The 19722-nt window shown below is 34.8% G+C and overlaps 1 protein-coding gene across 21 annotated transcripts in view; it reads left to right on the forward strand.

Moving 5' to 3' along the window:
- The window catches only part of NRXN1 (neurexin 1), a 1385770-nt gene that overhangs the window by 1153568 nt on the left and 212480 nt on the right, over nt 1-19722 (forward strand). For all 21 annotated transcript variants that reach the window (XM_027865387.1, XM_027865388.1, XM_027865392.1 and 18 more), the window contains one exon: nt 4879-5050. In XM_027865387.1, the coding sequence (XP_027721188.1) occupies nt 4879-5050 (172 nt within the window). The remainder of the gene's footprint in view (nt 1-4878; nt 5051-19722) is intronic.

The raw sequence follows: 19722 nt of genomic DNA on the forward strand, positions 1-19722 counted from the left end.
ACTGTGAGGCAAATCAGTGAAATTCCAAGAGTTCTAGCCAACTAAGGTAGCAACCTGCATTGGGAGAGGGAGTTTCCTAACCTGCTTAAAGAACTCTCCCCACCTATGCAGATTGTGCCAAAAAGCTAACTTCTAGAGAGTGTGGCATTTAAAAAGTTCGAGAGAAATAATTTCATTTTATTAATAGTGCCAGTATTTTAATAAAAGGAGAACTATGGCACTCTCAAATGCCAAAGGCCCTCATGGTGATGGGCTCACAGCTTATATGTCCTTGGAAGAGGGGTATTCCTGAGGGTGGAATCATGTCAACTCTGTTTGGTTAACAATTAATGAGAGAATGAATATTATAATGAGGGGCTGAGGGTGACATCATGTCAAAGAGAGACTATCCCTACACATAGACCACCCCCAGTCTTGGGCAATCTAAACAAAGAATTTATGCCCCTTAGATCCACCTTAGATTAGAAGTCTGATCTAGTTGACTGGAGTAGCAATCCCCAGAACAGGAGAAATGTTAATCCTATCTTCCATCAGCCCTGTCCTTGAGAGACTGGACAAGGAAATACAATAGGGCAAAAAAGCTTGGGTCTCCCTAATTTTAGTAATTGTCTATTAATATGAGAGAGAAACAATCATTTCTCTGAAGAGGTAAAATGAATTACCCATTAAGATTTGCACCCTGATCCTCTGAGGCCCAAGAAGCCCTTTCCATAGCACAATGAAGAATTCCCATATAAGATCTCATTTTAGCCAAACTCCTTTGTCAAACCTAGTTATGAATTATTGTGCCTAAAAGTCTCCTGCTTTTGTTTTCGTATCTTCATTTAAAGAACAATTATTGTCTTTTCTCTGATTAGAAGTGTTTCTATCTTTTCTATTTTCATATTTTCAACTGGTCCCCCTGGCAAGCCCCTTTGACTATGGACCTTGGAAAGTTTGAGGAAATGGAGAGTTGAGGAGGAAGAGAAAGTTCTAGCAGTTTCCCCTGGAAGGCTCAGACTGGCAGTGTCAACTTTTCCTATCACCTTGCTTCTGGCCTTAAAGGACCCTGCCTCTATTGGCAGATTGTAAGGGAGAGAGGGCAAAGAGGGAACATGTCCGTACATACTTTTGGTACCAAGACTGCCTCCTTCCCCCAACAGTGAAATGTACTATGAGGCAGTTCCTAAAAAGCTACACCACTTGGAAGATCAGCTCACTAGACCAAGAGCAGGCCCCCTTCTAACCTCTTGCCCAGGCCAGACATTAGGTGCCTCCAGCTTCAGCTTTTGCCTAGGAACCCTCAGTTCCATTAGAAGCTCCTGCCTCCCCTCTCACCATCCTACCATGGCTCAGCTCGGCCATAGCTCTACCCCAAAAGTACTGTTAAGCCCTACCCCTCACTGCCTTCTTCCTTACAAGAATTCAGTGAGTGACAAGTAACTTAAATTTCTTGTCCTGGAACAAATTTCCCTGTCCTCGGGCAAAGTCACTGTCACAACACAATGGTTACTGCTCTGGAGCTATACTTAGAGGCAGGCTCATCCTCTGACACAAAACTTCTCTCCTCTGCTATTAAATTGTAACAGTTCTACTCCTAAAAAGTCCCCACCCTGGTCTTGCCCAGCATCCCCACTTTTCTGATCTTTTCCTTATTGCTTTGATAGCTGAAGTTGTGGGAACTGGCCTCCCAAAGTAACCTGGTACCTCTCCATATACATACACAAATATTCATGACTTTGAAAGTTTAACACATACAACATCAGGATATTGCGTGCACTAGGAAATACTGAATCTTATTTTCAAAACTTTAGATAGCAACCTTTGAATTGATTATGTTATTCTCAATGAGTGTATTCTGTCAAAGGTTATTACAACTCTGCATGAAACTGTAGTGCCTATTCCAATAATCTTCATGTTCTTTTTGCAGTGTCAAACTTTATATTTCTCTTTTAACTTGGTTTATTAATATAATCCTTATTCAGAAATGAGTTTTTGTTGGGGGGAACAATAATTACCTTTGTCACTATTTATTTAATGAATGTATTGAAAGACTCCATTAAATTATAAAGTCCCCGTTACTGATATCTTTATAATAGATTTTTAAAATTATGGTGTGAGCCAGTTATTCATTTCAAAGAAGAGACAATGGAGAGATCAGCACATAGCCAATGAAATTACTCCTGATTTGGCTAATGCAATATTCATGAGAATTCTGTGAACATGATCACATTTAATCCTAGAAAATAAGAATAAAAATGAACACCTTTAAATTCTAATTATCTCTTAGTTGGAAAGTTCAGAAATTTCTATTGTTTCTATGATTAAAATAACTCAATATCTTGTCAGCACAGGCAGCTAGAGGGAGCTAGGTGATGCAGTAGATAGAGCACAGGGCCTGGAGTCAGGAAGGCCTGAGTTCAAATCTGACAGATACTTACTAGTTGTGTGACCCTGAACAAGATCCTTAACCTCTGTTTGTCTCAGTTTTCTTAACTGTAAAATGCGGGTAATGATAGTTCCCAGGGTTGTTGTGAGGATCAAATGAGATAATTTTAGCACAGTGCTTGGCACATAGCAGGTGCTTAATAAATCTTTGCTGCCCTCCTTCCTTCCAACACATCAGAGGTATGAGGTAGAAATACAAATTCCAAAAATAAGTCACCCATATTGATCCTATTGATGTACATCATATGAATTTATTTCCTTTGTGGCCCAAATGAATCACTTCTTGATTTTTCTTTGGAGAAAAACAAAATCTTTCCCCAAGAACTCCAGTAATCAATAGGACAATAGAAATGATATTTATCTCATCCCTACATGGTTTTAATTTCTTCAGTGACGTCTCCATTTTGAAAACTTTTCAATCCATGGAGTTTGGGAATTATAAATATTCAATATTTTGGCCTCTATTAAATAATGTTGCTCTTCAGTGTTTATGTCTGGTGTCTGCATGGTTGTGGGAAGCAGTGCTTTTTATACAATAAATAATGCTCCAGTTCTAAGAGTTTATTTGTTGAATTTTCTAGGATAGTTTGGAGTCTATCTTTGCAGTATGGGCTATTAGTTTATTGTATTTAATACTAATCGTCGGATTGGAACTTTTGAAGTAGCTATTTTTTTTTGAGGTAGAGGTTATTTTTTGCATGTGTGATTTGCAATGATATGGCAGAAATGTATCCTTTCCACCATTTCTTTATACAAATCTTCATGACAGCCATTTTTTTCAAAGCTTCTTTGTTGACATATTATAGGTTAGGTTCATACTGACATTGCCTATGGAAGCCTTTGGATTCCATTATCATATCTTAGTTTAGCTGTTCCATAGGCTTCATCCAGAGATGAATCACTTTCAGTCACTTTTGACAAATCCAAATCCTGAGTTCAAATGTGTGCTAGACACTTATTAGCTCTGTGACCCTGGGCAAGTTACTTAACCCAGTTGGTCCCAGTTTTCTCTACTGTAAAAGGAGTTGGAGAAGGAAATGACAAACCACTCCACTATCTTTTCCAATAAAACCTCAAATAGGGTCAAAAAGAGTCAGGCACCACTGAAACAACTGAACAACAATAATGTACATACTTATGTATGTATATAGCCATACCTTAATTTATTCCCATATGATGTTGATGTTCTCAGATAGGATATAGAAAAATTAAGAAGTTAGTTTTTAAATAGAAAAATAGTCATGCTATCATAATATTCCCCTCCCTAAAGGAAAACAAACAAGTAAGTGAATTTCACTTTTTGTTCTAAATCCGAGAAAACAAACTTTATTTTTCTATGTCAGACATGAAATATAAACATGTGGTTTTCTTCACTAAAAGTGTTTTGATTTTTTTCTTCTATAACTAAATAATAGATATATTTTGATAGCTCTTTCCTAGTTCCTTTGTGTCATAGAAAATGATGGATCTTGACCCCCAAGGTGATAGGGTTAAAACATGAGCAAATTAACAAAGAGAGGGAGGAGAGGGGAGAGGGTTGTCATCAAAAAGGGTAAACACAATGCCATACTGTGATGAAACCAGAGAGTTTAGTGGACCAAAATAGTTCAGGTAGACATACTGGTCTCTAGCAGTGGCTGAAAGGATGTGGAAGCTCAGCATGAAGGAGGTCAAAAAATGCCATAGGCGTAGTATCTGCCCAAAAGAGAAATACTTCTTTCACACTCATTTGCATCTGTGTAACTTCATATTTGTGAAGAAAGACCATTGGACTGAAAGTCAAGAGAGCTGGCTTCTTATGCTTATTCTGTGACATCAGTGTCACAGAAGAAATTACCTGAAGAAATTACTTCACCTCTCTGGGTCTCAGTTTCCTCATTTCTAAATGATAGGGTTGAACTAGATTGTATCTAAGTTCCCCACTAGCATTTGATGGTCCTGTGAAAAGTGACCACATTGCCCACATTTGCATATACTTAAATACAAGTGGAATAAACATATATAAGCCCTTGCCAGTTAGGTGTAAATAAATGTTATTACTCTAATTTCAACAGTTATTAAAAAAGATAATTTCAAGCCTCATTTTTTTTTACTGTGGAAATGAAAGAAGGACATGAAAGGTCCTATGTATAAAGTCCATGAAAAGATGCCTGTTTACTTGGGCAAACGTACTCCTCAGTGGGAACCTCTGGGAAAAGAAGGCAAATTAATTCCCTTAAAAGTTTCTGATTTGGAATATCAATTATCCATGAAAGAGATGCCCCAGACTTAGCAAAATGTCAAGAACCTTATCTCCATGGTATGCAACTCTTCAGAAGTGAAATATAAAAAGAAGAGCTGTTGTTAGAAACACTTTGTAATACACCACACTGCATATATGTCATTCTTATCAAATAATAACTAATTAGCATTACTTCCTTCTGACTTCCTCTCCTTTCTTCTCACTTCTAGCACCAGGGAAAGATTGGAGTTAAATTTAATGTCGGAACAGATGACATCGCCATTGAAGAGGCCAATGCAATCATTAATGATGGGAAATACCATGTAGTACGTTTCACGAGGAGTGGTGGTAACGCTACGTTACAGGTGGACAGCTGGCCAGTGATCGAGCGTTATCCCGCAGGTAAGGCAGTAAATATGTATCTGTGAATGACTTTATGAAGAAAAAAATAAAATACAACAAACCCTATTTTGCGTCCGTTTCACCAAATTCTAGATATTCTGAGAAACCATCAAATACTTATTGCAAAGTTAGGGTCATTTGAATGTAATGCTAAGCTAACCTCTTCTGGACACAGTGTGTAGTAATGGCATTGCATAGGGGAAACTGAAGGCACACTTTATCTTCTGTAAAATTCAAAACATCATTGAAATCAGAGAAATGTAAACCTAAAAGACACCAAATGTTAAAGCTCTTTCTATTGATTGTTAAACATTTAAACATTAAACAAAGGGAAGGTTTTGACAAAAGTAATAGAGTAAATAAAAAAAAACTTACTGGGAAAATATCATAAAATGTTCTCTTGGAGGAAATGTATCTATTATTTTGATGCAATTGCTGAAAATCATAAAACATTAGGGAGGGCCACCAATCGACGATGACAAAGCATCTAACTATTAATAGTTATTCATAATTAGTTAAAAATAAATTTATTTAAATGCAACCTGCATTCTGTCACACAACCACTATGTTCACAGGGAGCAAGTGTTCACTGTTACTATTCACTTCACATGTAAAACATATTTGTTGTTTCAAATAAGCACTGGGTCAGAATTAGTCATTTGAAAATCACCATGAAGCTATTGACTAAATTTGTCAGCACCACACTATTAAAACAAAAGCATTCTTAAGCAGAAATATAAGCACAGATTGCTTTTAGTTATACATTTTCTGCCTCTTTAAAAGTTCACCTAACTTACCATGGCCATAGGTTATTTAAATGAAATAACCTGAAATATCTATTCCAAGAGGATTAGCATTTGATTTTAAGGATCTCCTCTCTCTATGTTCTAGTGCAAATTCTGCCCCTCTATGCATTCTCTTGATTCCCCGCCTCCCTCTTAGACAGTATAATCGAATAACAATCCACAACAATGCACAGAGAAGAGAAATAAACTCATTTAAAACCAAAGTGAAAGAAAACAACTTTAAAGTCAGAATTGTAAAGCTGATCCCATGAACCAGCCTAACATGCCCAGGATGATCAATCAGGATGTTTTTTTTTTCTTTGTCTAGTAAGTTAGTTAAATAACTAAAATCACTTTGCTTTCACACTTTAATCAATATGGTGCAGGCTATAAGAAGAATGATTTTAAAACCATCTAAACTAAGCCAGAATTAAATGTAGTTTTCTGAAAAAAAATAAACAATGTGTCATATATTTAGAGACTGGATTTTCACATAAAAAATAAGGGGATAGGCAACGTTTGTTATCCCATAAATATTTATAAAAGAAAAAAGAGAAGAAAACGAGAGGACTCATTGAGTTGTTCTGGAGAGAATAAAAGGTCATGTCAGTGGAAATTGTTTGTCACATGGTAGCTTGTAACTATTAATAGAGGATAGGGACCCACTGGAACCTAGGGGTGGCTAGGGACCCTAGAGACTGGAATAGACTTATTGATATATGATAGCTAGTTGGATATAAAGGCATAATTTCAAGGTAATCATCATTCTAATTCTGTGGATAAATGGGAAATAATAATTGATACTGGTACATAGAAACACACTAGAGCACCCTTTTATCAAAGCCTTACCCACTTAAGGCTACAGCATATGTTAGGCTATTTACTGCAATTGTTTTTGTTTTTTTGTTTTGGGGTTTTTTTTTTTGGAGAGATATTCCAGAGCGGGGGAGGAGTTGTACCTTCTCATCAGTTTCTAAATAGATCCCAGGGTTCTCCAATTTGGGGATCATTAGGCAGCCTTTCAGTGTATATATGTAAGTACTAGTGGCATTGTATTTTCTATAATATTTAGTAGTACTTAATAGAGTGTCATTTGGTTGATTATTAATAGCTTACATTTGAATGGTGCTTTATACATATTATATGGCTTGATCCTCACAACAACTCTAAAAGTCATTCTTTTTGCCCCCATCTTGCAGATAAGGAAATTAAGGCTCGGACAGTTTCAGCAACTTACTTAAGGTCACAGAGATAATGGAGATGTAGAGTGAGATTTAAACCCAGCTCTTCTTGAGCCCAAGTACAGCACTCTGTTCCTGATGCTGTGCCTCAATCTTATTTTAAAAATGGGCTAGGCATATTGGAGATATAAAATATGAGAGGTGCTACTCTCAGGAAACTTACATTCTAGATGGAGATACTAGGCATAGAATATTTATACATAAACATGTCTAAAGAACTTCAGCAAACCAACATCATTATTTAGAAGTTATTTTATTATTAACTAACCTGTGTGTACATCAGGATAGTAATAAGACAGTAACTATACAAACCAAGTTTAAAGGACCCTCTGCTTTGGCAATACCATAAAGTCAAAACTGAATTTAAAATTTACAGGTCCTGGAGTTCATGTTACAGTTTTCTGGAGCTAGCATTTTGTTGTTGTTGGGGTTGTTTTTAGTTTCATGCTTAGCAGTGAGAACCAGGATATCACTTTAGAAACTGGGTTTGTGGTATAACTATTTTTAATTTGATGATTTGTCATTAAAAAGACATTGTTACACTTTGGAATGGGTTACTGAACTGATGCACTCAATACCACGTCCTCTCATCAGAGGGCAAGAACCAATGAACAATCTTCAGGTCCCCTTAAAGTGCTTGCACTGAAAAATATAGGTAATAAAGGTTGAAATTAGCAATTAAGTATGGCACTCAACCTTCCATTATTGGGCACTGTGGTAAGCTCATTTATATGAAGCAATACATCTGGCAACTCCAGTGGGTCTTTAATGAAATGTGCCCAAACCATTGACCAGTGGCATTATCCCTAATTGTCTGGAAGGCTTTCTTACAGAAGCTAATTGTTATGAGTAGATTTTATTCTCTTTGGAGTATAAACAATTCTCCTGTAACTCAATAATCCTCACGTGTAGAATAAACATGGAATTTTCTGAACAGTAAACCTGCTTTCCTGAGCACAAATTAAAAGAGGGAATATGTCATGATGCACTAACAGATGAGGAGAAGCTCTTTCTTGGCATTTATCATTTAAACTCTGAGGCAGAATGCATCACTAAGCCCTGATTTGGTCCTAATTAGAGCTCTCTAGTAAAAGTTTTGTTCTGTCAATAAAAATAGACTTCTTCTCATAACACTAAATCGTGAAGCCTAACATCATTTTGGTTGCTATGCTTAATAATTTCTGCAGATAAATCACAGTTAACATTTCAGTATAACTCACAGCTCCTAAAAGAAAAAAAAAAGAAAGAAAAAACCCATCATGTAGTAAGAGGAACCCTTTGTGTTCCACACCACAATGTTGAATACTCACTTTGCCTAAACAAAAAAGTAAATAGAATTAAACAAATATTTATTGAGTACCTATTATATGCAAAGCTTTGGGGATCCTAGGTACCTTGTGAAAATTCAGTTGATACACCACCTCATTCAGAATCAGAAAGACCTGAGTTCTAATCCTGACTCAGACACTTAACTAGCCATGTGACACTGGGCAAGACATTTAACCTCTCACATCTTCAGCTGCCTCATCTGCAAAATGAACGTAATACCAATGCCAACCCCAGTGTGTTATTTTGAGGAAAAAATGAGATAATATGTACAGTTTTGAAAACCTTAAAAGTACCGTATAAATATTAGTCATTGTTACTATTTAAAACACATTCCTTGCCCCTGGGAGTATACTGTCTACCTAGGGAGAAAAAGTATAAACACAAAAGGTTAAATAACAATAAATACAGAGGTCCAAGAACTGTTGTGATGGATTATCAAATGGGTAATACAAATCACAGTATAATATAAGATCTTTAAGGGCAAAATATTTTGTTTTTATCTTTGTGTGATACCACCTTCTGGGTTTAATAAATATTGAATTTGTTAACCTGCGACAGGGCCTGTAGAGCTCCAAAGCCTGTACTAGACACTTAGTGTTTGAATTGAATTAGGAGTGATAAGTACTTTCAGTTTAGAAGAGGAAGAGATCTCAGTGGGCTAGAATGGTCCAGGAAGTATTCATTTAGAAAGAAAGCATTGATTTGGGCTTTAAAGGATGAGCTGGGTTTGGATCCACTGAGATGAGGGAGGAAATCATTCCAAGTGGAAAAACTCTACACATGCTAATGAAGTTCAGGGAATGCTTCTGTGGCTAACTGGAATCTGCTACCTCAGTCTAAGGTATGGCAAGTGCAAGTTAGTTTGGCAAAGTTTTCTTTTTTAAGATATTAAAAGGGTTAATTTACAAATCTTAAATGTTTCTATATGTGACGGTTGGTAAAATGTTCTGAATCTTTTCATAAATGCTCTGTGGGGGGTGGGACAACCAGGATGATGAAGGACCTTATATTCTTGCCATGTAAGTCCTGTTTGAGGAAAATAGGGACGTTGAGTCCAGAGAAGAGAAGATCATAATAGCCATCCTCTGGTACTTCAGGGATTATCAGGTGGAAAAGATATTATCTACTTGGCCCCAGAGGGCAGAGCTAAGATCACTGGGACGAAGTTAAAAGAGACAAATTTAGATAATGTAAGGGAAATTTTCCAAGCAATTAGAGCCCTTAAAAAGTGGAATGGAATATTTTCAGGGGTAGTAGATTCTCTTTCACTAGAGATCTTCAAATTAAGTGAATTAACATATGGAAAGCATTTTGCAAACCTTAAAGTGCTATGTAAGTGATGACGATAATGGTGATGATGATGATTTTCATCAAAGCCTTGATGAGCATTCATTGACTAAGTTGCAGAGGAGATAGTTTTTAACCTAGGGTTCACAGAGATCTGTGGATAGATTTCAGGTGGTCCATAAACTTGGACAGGGAAAAATTATATCCTTATTTTTGTTAACTTCTAATTGAAATTTAGAATTTCCTTCAATTATTTAAAGGGATTCACAGACATCACCAGGCTGCCAAAAAAGGTGCATGATATGCAAAAACTTTAAGGACACCTGGCCTAAAGAGACTCTTAAGTCCCTTCAAATTCCAAGATTCTATGATTTCTATGCTATTTATCATCTATTAACGTCCAAGTCTAGGTAAATTAAATTATAATAACATTAAATACTCGTTATGTGCCAAACACTGTGTTTAACACTGAGGAAACAAACTCAGTCCTGCTCTCAGGAAGCAGACACTCCAATAGGGGATGCAACATGTACACAGGGTGGGTGCTGCTGAGTACTGGCTAACTCAGTAGTTCTACAGTTAACCTTTTACTTAATTCAATTTAAAACAATTAGGAAAGAGCTAGCAAATATGTCTCTCCTAGCACTGCAGAATCCAAGATTTTGAGAGCCAGAAGGTGCTTTGAAACCTAGCCCATTCCTTCCAGTTTACAGGTTTACAAGTTGCTCAGTGCAGTTCCCTTCATCCCTCAGCTATTTAATGACAGTGACAGCACCAGAGCCCTGTTCTTCTGGTAATTCTTTCGCTATCCTGCCCTGGTTGACATGTGAAAAAAAGAGATGCCCTTAGATTTATCTTTTAATAATGCTATATATCGCTTATGTGCATTGTTTCCTATAGGATTCTGTTGTCACTCAGGGGAAAATATGCATATATGTACCTGCAAACACATATTATTCTTTGGAGATTGCAGGAGGTGGGTGTGGGAGGAGTACAGAATATTGCACACACACATTTATGTAATGGTTTTCTTCATTTCCTAAGACTTTGTGGGACTTCAAAACTATTTCCTGATATTTAAGGAGTCTGGTAGTTAATGCATTGCTATGCCTATTAACTTCTAAATCATATTACTGAAGTTGAATATTGATTTTTCCTAACTCGTGTTAGAAGTTTCATGAGAATAAACCATAAAGATTAATGAATTGCTACTATATTGGTGTTCCAACAGCACTGATAGCAGTCCTCTACATACAACATTTTATAAATATATAAGTTCATATTTTAGTCATTGTTGCGTGACTAAAGAGACAGAGGAGGCTAATGTCCATAGCAGGGAAGAATTATTAAAAGATTTTTTATAGTTCTAAGGGAAAGGATGACTATATTTAGTTTATAAGAGATCCTATACTTTAGTTAAAAGTGTAGATGAAATCGTATGTGTGTACTTATATAATACATGTATAATTAAGTACATGTATATGTACTTTTCATAAATATATATCAAATGATACATACTTATATGTATTATGTTATCCATATAGAAAAAATAGAAAACTTCTATGAACTTAAATTTAAGTTAGATTGGCAGACAGGGAAAGACAGACTTAAGTTTTATGTTATTTTATTTCTCCTGGACCCTCTATATGTATTCTAATAAAAGGATCTAAGGCGGGGGGGAAGCAAAGCAAACCAGAAAAAATAAATTTACTTCATCTAGTCAGGATCTAGTAGTTCACCAGGTGTTGCCTTTTCTTGTTCCATCTTCCTGGAATGCTTTTCATGTACATCACAGGGAGCTTGTTTGTGAGGTCTACATTGGTGAATGCCTTAACAACCTGTTGTACTAGAGGCTTCCATTCATTAATATATGTTGAGATTTGGTCTTGGTGCCTAAGGTATTCATTGACTATAAGCTGGACTATTTTAGAAGTCTCAGCTGTTCATCATGAGACACTATCTGCCTTATTATATTTTGTTTCTCCATAAAAGCTGAAATTTAAATATTTTCAATTATTTGAGAGGGTCAGCATGGGGAAAGAAAACTGATCTATAAGGTAGAAACATTAGGGTTCAAAAGTGTCACCTCTGACACAGGTTATCAATGTGACCCCGGGCAAGTCACTTAACTTCTAAGAACATACAGTAAATTATAGAATTATTAGAGGTAGTTTTCTCACTGTAAAGTCCTTATATGAATGAGATCACAAGGATCCCCTAAAGATTATTTGATTGCTAATGGATCTGAAAATACTTTTTCTGGGCTCCAATGGATCTATGATTTCATCATTGTGGATATTCTCTTTAATAATACAAATCAGATCTTATACACATATTCTTATCCTCAAACTCTTCTCCTTATTCTCCAATAATTGCTACATAGGAGATCTACCCAAAGAGTTAGATCTAATCTAGTTGACTGGATCTCTTGACATTCTGTGACATTATCCTTGCAGTCATGGGCTATCATAACTCACTTTTGCAAAATGACCAGCCCTGGTCCTTTTCTGGTTGTGTATTTATTTGATGATGTCATTGATGCTGTCTCAGGCACACAATTCATCCTGCATAAGATTCTGCAGCCTATTTACACCCTTGTACATCTCCCCATTATTTTTTGAATCCTCAGAGATTATATGATCCCTAGCTATATAACATCACTGGAAAAAATATTGGTATTAAAAAAAGATGGGTTTTTCTTTCAGGAAGAAGATTGGGTTCATTGATAGACCTACATTATTTCACACCCTCTCTTCTTTCTTCCCAATTCTAGGCCCAATTAATCATTCATTTTTAGTGTCCGTCTAAGATATACATACTGAAGTTATCACTCTATAGGCTATCTATCCAACTAAATATCATAGTCTGAACAGTAAACATTCTTCATCAATTTGTTTTTTCCTTGTATATAAAATTGGGTTAAACACTTGAGTTATTATAGCTCTCATTTTGAAAGCTTTGTAATATTCTGGGACTTGATGTAAGAACTACAATACTATCCACAAGCAGGAGGATTTTGCTATCTATAAAGAATTCTTCCATTTGAACTCTGCACTGTATGGTCTCCATGACAAGGGAAAATATCTTTGGTTAGCTTTCATCTCTCTGCTTTACGTTTATCAATCAAGAGATTGAACAACATTTTCTTACTATATCTACTAAAGAATATTTTCGTTATTTTAATAGATACATAAGAAGCCCCTTGTCCAGTGCCTTCAAAATGGCATTTTGTTCTAGCAAATCATATGTTTTAACATAAAATAGTTTTAAAAATCCTCAGCTGTAAGTAAGCATGGGGAGTTCTTGAATTCTTTTCATGTTGTAGTTAATTCTCTTTTACTCTTCAACTTATGTGACTGTAAAGATGTGGTCTTCTCTAGAAGTTCATCTGCAAAAGTCTGCCTATTTCCTTCATTCATTTTTATCAAAGAAGCCATCAATATATATCTAAATTATTCTCTTAAGTTTTCAGGGTTTTTTTGTTTTGTTTTTAAGAGAGAAGTAATAATACAGGTGAGAAGTTAGCGGCAGATCATTTCTTGATTTCCTTTTTCAGCAGTGGTAAATCTTTGACTTTTTTTTTACAAATTGTTCAGTATCTTTCCTCTTTCAGATATTTTAAGAATCAATCCTTCAACAACCTCAAAATTGTTTTGCCTCCAGCATAGACTTTTTTTGTGTGAGTACTAAGTCTTGTCCCACTTTTTTTCCCTATCTTGGTTTTCTTTAGTGCCATTTCTACTTCACAATGGAGACTGTAATATTAGACTTGAAATGTGTTAGTTGTGCTATCATTGATAAAGAAAAAAAATTGAAATAGAAATCTTGACATCTTTTCCATATTTTATCTATTTGTTTTTATCCTTCCACTTTCTTTGTATGATTTAGTTTAACCAGGACTTGGGATCAATTTTCTATAAACTTTCTCTCTCCCCTCCCACTTTTTGCTGTTTTATAAAGCAATGCCACTGATAACCTTCCCAATGATCTACCATAAATTTTTGCAGGTGAATTTATATTTTAAACCAGAATTGCCATTGACTGTCATGTCTTTCCACTTGTCCAGAAGATCAAGTGGTTTCTAGATGAGGCATTTTCAAGATTTCTTTGGTCTCCTTATTGTGGCAATTGTTTTTCATTATGTAAACAGTCATGGGATATGGTGATAGCCTATGATGATACTGGATTCTTTGTTTTGCATTTTTTAGTATCACCAACTTGTTTAAGTAATTATGTTTGGAGTTGTTTTAATTTTGCCATGTAGCTTCTAATTTTTGTTTTTTTTTTATTTGGTATTGAAATTAATCTATCCTAAAAACAAATCAATAATTTGAATACACAACTGATTCAGAATTACTCGTCACTGCAGAAATCAGTAAGATACTATATTGTCAAGTTCATTTTTGTGATTTTTTTTTGCATTTGTCATATTAGTACCTATCAACCATGTTCTCAAAGAAATAGTAGTTTATAATATGGATCATATCAAATTCTTCATGGAATGTGTCTACCTCTTCATCCTCTTCAATGCAACTTTGTGTGTTAGGATTTTTGTGGTTATATCTTTTTTGCTTATCCCTATTAAGAGTGCTACAATATAAAATCACCAAATATACCATGAAATGATAAGTCTTGTCCTAACACCAACCTCACTAGCATCTTTATTTGCATCTATGAGGAGAATCTGTGAGCCACCCTTACATCTAGCTGCCTAATCCTTCTATCTTTTATTTTTATTTATAGTTAAGTATGTCAAAAATTGACATAGATTTCCATGGTAGGAGAATTCATGACTAAGTAAACATCCTCTTCTTACTTAGCAGGGTAGATCCTTAGAAAGGAGATGCATCTATTGCCTAGAGATGACTTTATAACTCAATCAGAAACCAGAAAACTAATAAAAAGTGATAGTACAAAACCTCCAACTATATTTTAAAGTGAATTTCACTGAAGAGCTCATTGCAATGCCAATCAAATGTATATTTAAGTTATTTTAAGAGCAATAAAATTGTCTTGCTTTAAAAGTTATTTTTAAATTATTTTTCTGGCTATTTTCTCCTTTCAAGATTGGTCTTGATTCTTTATCCTCAACTATCCAAATCACCTTAAAATATATCTATATCTGTATTTTTTTTCTGGGTTTTTCCCACAAGAATCAAAAAATCAAATGAAGATATATCAATATTCCTCAATGATCAGAATATTACACTTAATCCTTTGGTAATACTTTACAATGTAATTCAAGATTATTATAACAATATTTCTCCAAGACTTCAGACAGATTATCATTTAACCTCTGCTTTCCCACCATTGTATAGCAACTTAATTTATTTCTTATGTGTATTAAATTCTGGGATTTAATTCCAGATGCTCATAAAATTGTAGAGCTTTGGAGCTGGAAAAGACCTTAAAAATCATCAAACACAACTCCTTTATTTTGTAATGGGTGAAACAGAGACATTGAGAGGTAAACTGAGTTGTCTAAGGCTGCAGAATGATCTATGGTAGAATTAGACTAAGACCTCCTGTAGGTCTTCTTATTCCAGTGTACACAATGTTGCCTCTTCATGTATGATAGAGTGGTAAAGTTAATCCATCACTGAAGCTATGATGTTCTTCAGACTAATAGAATGTCACAGCTGGAAAGGGACCAGAGAGTGATACTCCCAAGATCACACAAATAATAAACTGCTTCCTTTACATATAGTATCTTGTTACAGTTTTCTTAATATCAATGAAATAGTATTTATAAAACACTTACCACAGTGCCCAGCCCATAGTAGGTGCTATAAAAATGTTTATTGTCTTCTCCCTTCCCTTAGGTCAGTGCTACAAAATATTTCTGTTTGTGATCAAGAATCAAACATTAAGCTGAAATCCTATTAGTTTCTTCCATATTTGTGACAATTAATTGCCCTCATTTAATGTAATAACCGATTGTCCTCTCCCAAGGAGCTTAATGACAAAAACAAAAGTCCTGTATACCCCAAAATATGTATGACTTTTTTTTTGTAATAACAATCAACTGGAAACAGTGCCCATTATTTTGGGGAATGGCTAAAAGAAAGTATAACCTGAATGTAATGTAATACCACTGCTCTGTAAGAAATGATGAACATGAAAAATACAAAAAAAAAAAAAAACATGGAAAGGATATTATGTGAACTGGTGCAACATGAAATAAGCAGAAGCAAGAAACAATATACAGAATAAGGATAACAATGTAAGATGAATGAATGAAACAGCAATATTATAATGACATAATTTGGCCACAATTAACAGATATAAGAAGATACTTACTTCCCCCACTTCCCTGCAAAAATGGGGTATTATAGGTACAGAATACAGCATATACCATTAGGTTTTTTGTGACTTTGGTTAAGTTGATCCCTTTTTTTCTTTTATCTTTTTTATCCTTTATTACCAGAGTGGCTCTCTCAGAAGGGAATAGGGAGTTATAGGGATTATATAGGGAAAGTGATAGGAAAAAGGAAATACATCAGTAAAATTATTTTTAAGGATATTTCATTGTCCTTATTCAGGAGATAATAGATAACCAAATTTTCACACAGTGCAAAATTCTCTTCCTGAGAGGTGAGAGGGAATAGAAATTTTACTGTGACCTAAACTTTCAAGTTCACTCTGGAAAATAGTTTTAGAAAACTTCAAATATCTTTTAACACTGTTTTGTCTATTTTAGTAATTTCTATAGTTTGGAAGCTCCAATTTTCCATCTACGCCAGTTCTTTCCAAGAGTCTTTTGCCTTTGTAACATTTAATGTTCAGCAAAGGAAATGGAAACAATCATGTTCCGAGCATAGGTGATGAATCTTTTTCTTAATAGTTTCCCAAGTCCTCTGACTCCTTTCCAAATAAGATTCTTATTAAATTATCAAAGAACACTTTCCTTCTTGAAGATGATTTTCAGTATTAACTGTGGAAAATAATCCAGTCTTGTTTTGTGATTTGTTCATCATTTAAAAAAAACTTACCATTAAATAAGGGGAAAAAATTGCCCTTTACTGTTTTATCTTAATTATTTTTATTTTAAAAATACTTGATCATGCTTCTTTTCTTTACATTTACCATTACTTCCCAAAAAACCTTCCTCACTGAATCCTCTCTTTCATAAAGAAAAATAGTTCATCATAACATCATAACATCATAACAAACTGACCCAGCCTACCATATTTGATAGGATATGTAGCATTCTGCACCTTTAGTATACCACTTCTCTACTGAATGGATCAAAAATCAAGAACTGAAAGGGCCTTAGAAACCATCTAGTCTAATCACCTCATTTTACACTTGAGGAAACTGAGGCACAGAGAGACAAAAATGTTTTGCCCAGTGTCACACAGACCATAGGCAGCAGAACTGGGATTTGAACTTGGGACTTCCAATTCTATGGCCACTTCTCTTTCCACTATACTGCAGAGAATTATACAGTTCTTTGGAATTGAGCAGTAATTACATTATTCCAAGTTCTAACGTCTTTTAGTTTTGTTTTCCTTTATATTATTATGGGCATTGTATATATTGTTTTCTTGGTTCTACTTTCTTCATTCTTTTATCCGTTCATACATGTCTTCCTTAGTTTTCTGAAATTACTCATATTTTACCATTTTCTTACAGTATAATTATGTGTCTATGTGTATATGTATGTATATATATATACATATATGTATATATACACATATATGTGGGGATATATGTGTGTATTCCACAGTTTGGTCAGCCATTCCCCAGACAATGAGAACCAACTAATACCATAACTTCCTTTATTCCAAAATTGATAAACAAAAATTTATTGCATGCATACTATGAGAGAGAGTAGAAATTTAACTGGGACCTAAACTTTCAAGTTCACTCTGGAAAATAGTTTTAGAAAACTTCAAATATCTTTTAACACTGTTTTGTCTATTTTAGTAATTTCTATAGTTTGGAAGCTCCAATTTTCCATCTATGCCAATTCTTTCCAAGAGTCTTTTGCCTTTATAGCATTTAATGTTCAGCAAAGGAAATGGAAACAATCATGTTCCGAGCATAAGCGATGAATCTTTTTCTTAATAGTTTCGCAAGTCCTCTGACTCCTTTCCAAATAAGATTCTTATTAAATTATCAAAGAACACTTTCCTTCTTGAAGTGATTTTCAATATTAACTGTGGAAAACAATCGAGAGTGAACTTCTGAAATTCTAGACCATTCTTCACCTGAACTCTTTATTTTGTGGTTAGGGAGTAAATTGATGTTGGAATTGATTCTGCTGCAGCAAATACAATCTATGTGTGGTACTGGAAATAAGGGAGACATGGAGCCAGGAGACCTACTCAGTTCTTTCTCGTCCTCATTTTGCCACTAATTTCCTGAGGAGCATTGGGAAAGTCACTTAATCTTTTTGGGTTTCAGTCTCTTAGACCAGCTAACAATAGTGTGCTGTATAGGAATTTGTATTTATCTTTAATTTTAAAAGTTAGACTAAAATAAACTTCAAAATCCAATGATATGGCAAGGGGGAGAGAAGTAGGCAGAGAAGAGGAAGAAGGGAAAGAGGTCATAAAATAATCATGTCACCAAATAGAGAGGGATCTGCACCTTACATTTATGAATTCCATAACTGAAGTATGTAATTTCTAAACAGAAAGAGTTCTTTCATAGTCTTTTTTCTCTTAGCCCATGTCCCTTCTGTGTCTGAGACAAGGTTTTTTATAGCATTACAAATTCCAAATCCTGAGGCTTCCATATAGTCAATTTGCTTTCTCATATCAAATAATGAAATTCATATTATCAAGGTTCAACAGATGTCTATCGAGCACTTACATTTTTCATGGAACTGTCCTGACCTACGGTAAATTACTGGCATTGTATACCATACGTCTTTTAAATGTAACAGCATATTTTTAGACCCCATCTATATAATTCTCAGACTATCTTAGCACTGCATCACAAGTTATGAGGATGGTAGCCTTAGGACATGAGTAGCTATTAAATTAGCAGTTTTGAAATTCCCCACTATCGTTTCCACTAGATAGCATAGAGCTCTGTAGCTGGCCTGGGAGTTAGAAGACCAAAGTTTAAGTCCTTTCTTTGCCACATACTGGCTATGTAACTCTGGGAAAATAACTTAACATCTCAAAGATCCAGGAAATTATCTGCTATTGTAAGCTGCGGAGTAAAGTGCTGACCATATTGGTGGAGGGAATTGACTCCATACCAATTGAAAACAGGTCCAGGAGAAGAAAAGAAGAGAGAAAAGGAAGGGAAAGGAAAGGAAAAATAACTTCCAAGATACATAAGGTCTAGGAGACCATCTGGTCCACTTCCTTCAATTTATAGATGATGAATGAGGATTCAACTTTATATTTATATGTGTGTGTGTATGTATATACACATATACATATGTATGCATGTATATGTATATGTTTATATATAATTGAATCCTCATATATAGTTTTATACATGTGTATATACACATATACATACATACATATACATATATAATTAATGTTGTTGTTAAGACACTGGAATGGTTTGCCATTTCCTTCTCCAGCTCATTTTACAGATGAGAAAACTGAGGCAAACAAGGTTAGGTTACTTGCCCAGGGTCATACACTTAATGAGTTTCTGAGGCTGGATTTGAATTCAGGTCTTCCTGATTCCAGGCCCAGCACTTTATCCACTGCACCACCTAGATGCCTTTGTGTGTATGTGAGTGTGTGTGTGTGTGTGTATGCATACATACATACATATATATTATATATGATATATATGTATATATATATTCAAGCACACATAGACATTGAGTGCTATGCTAAATACCAGGGATTTAAAATGAAAAATTACATCATTCCTGCTATCAAAGATCTTATAATTTAAGAAAGGAAATGACATATAAAAATAAGTATTATAAGTGTGATAAGTACAAAAGAGAAAAGATGTACAACAGTGCCCCAAAATGTATAAAATATTATAAAAATACTAGTTATTCTTATTAAAGAAGCTGAATCTGGAAATAGGTATCTTAACTTTC

This window comes from Vombatus ursinus, unplaced genomic scaffold (assembly GCF_900497805.2).
Source record: "Vombatus ursinus unplaced genomic scaffold, bare-nosed wombat genome assembly UNPS02014778.1, whole genome shotgun sequence".
Classification (NCBI taxonomy): Eukaryota; Metazoa; Chordata; class Mammalia; order Diprotodontia; family Vombatidae; genus Vombatus; species Vombatus ursinus.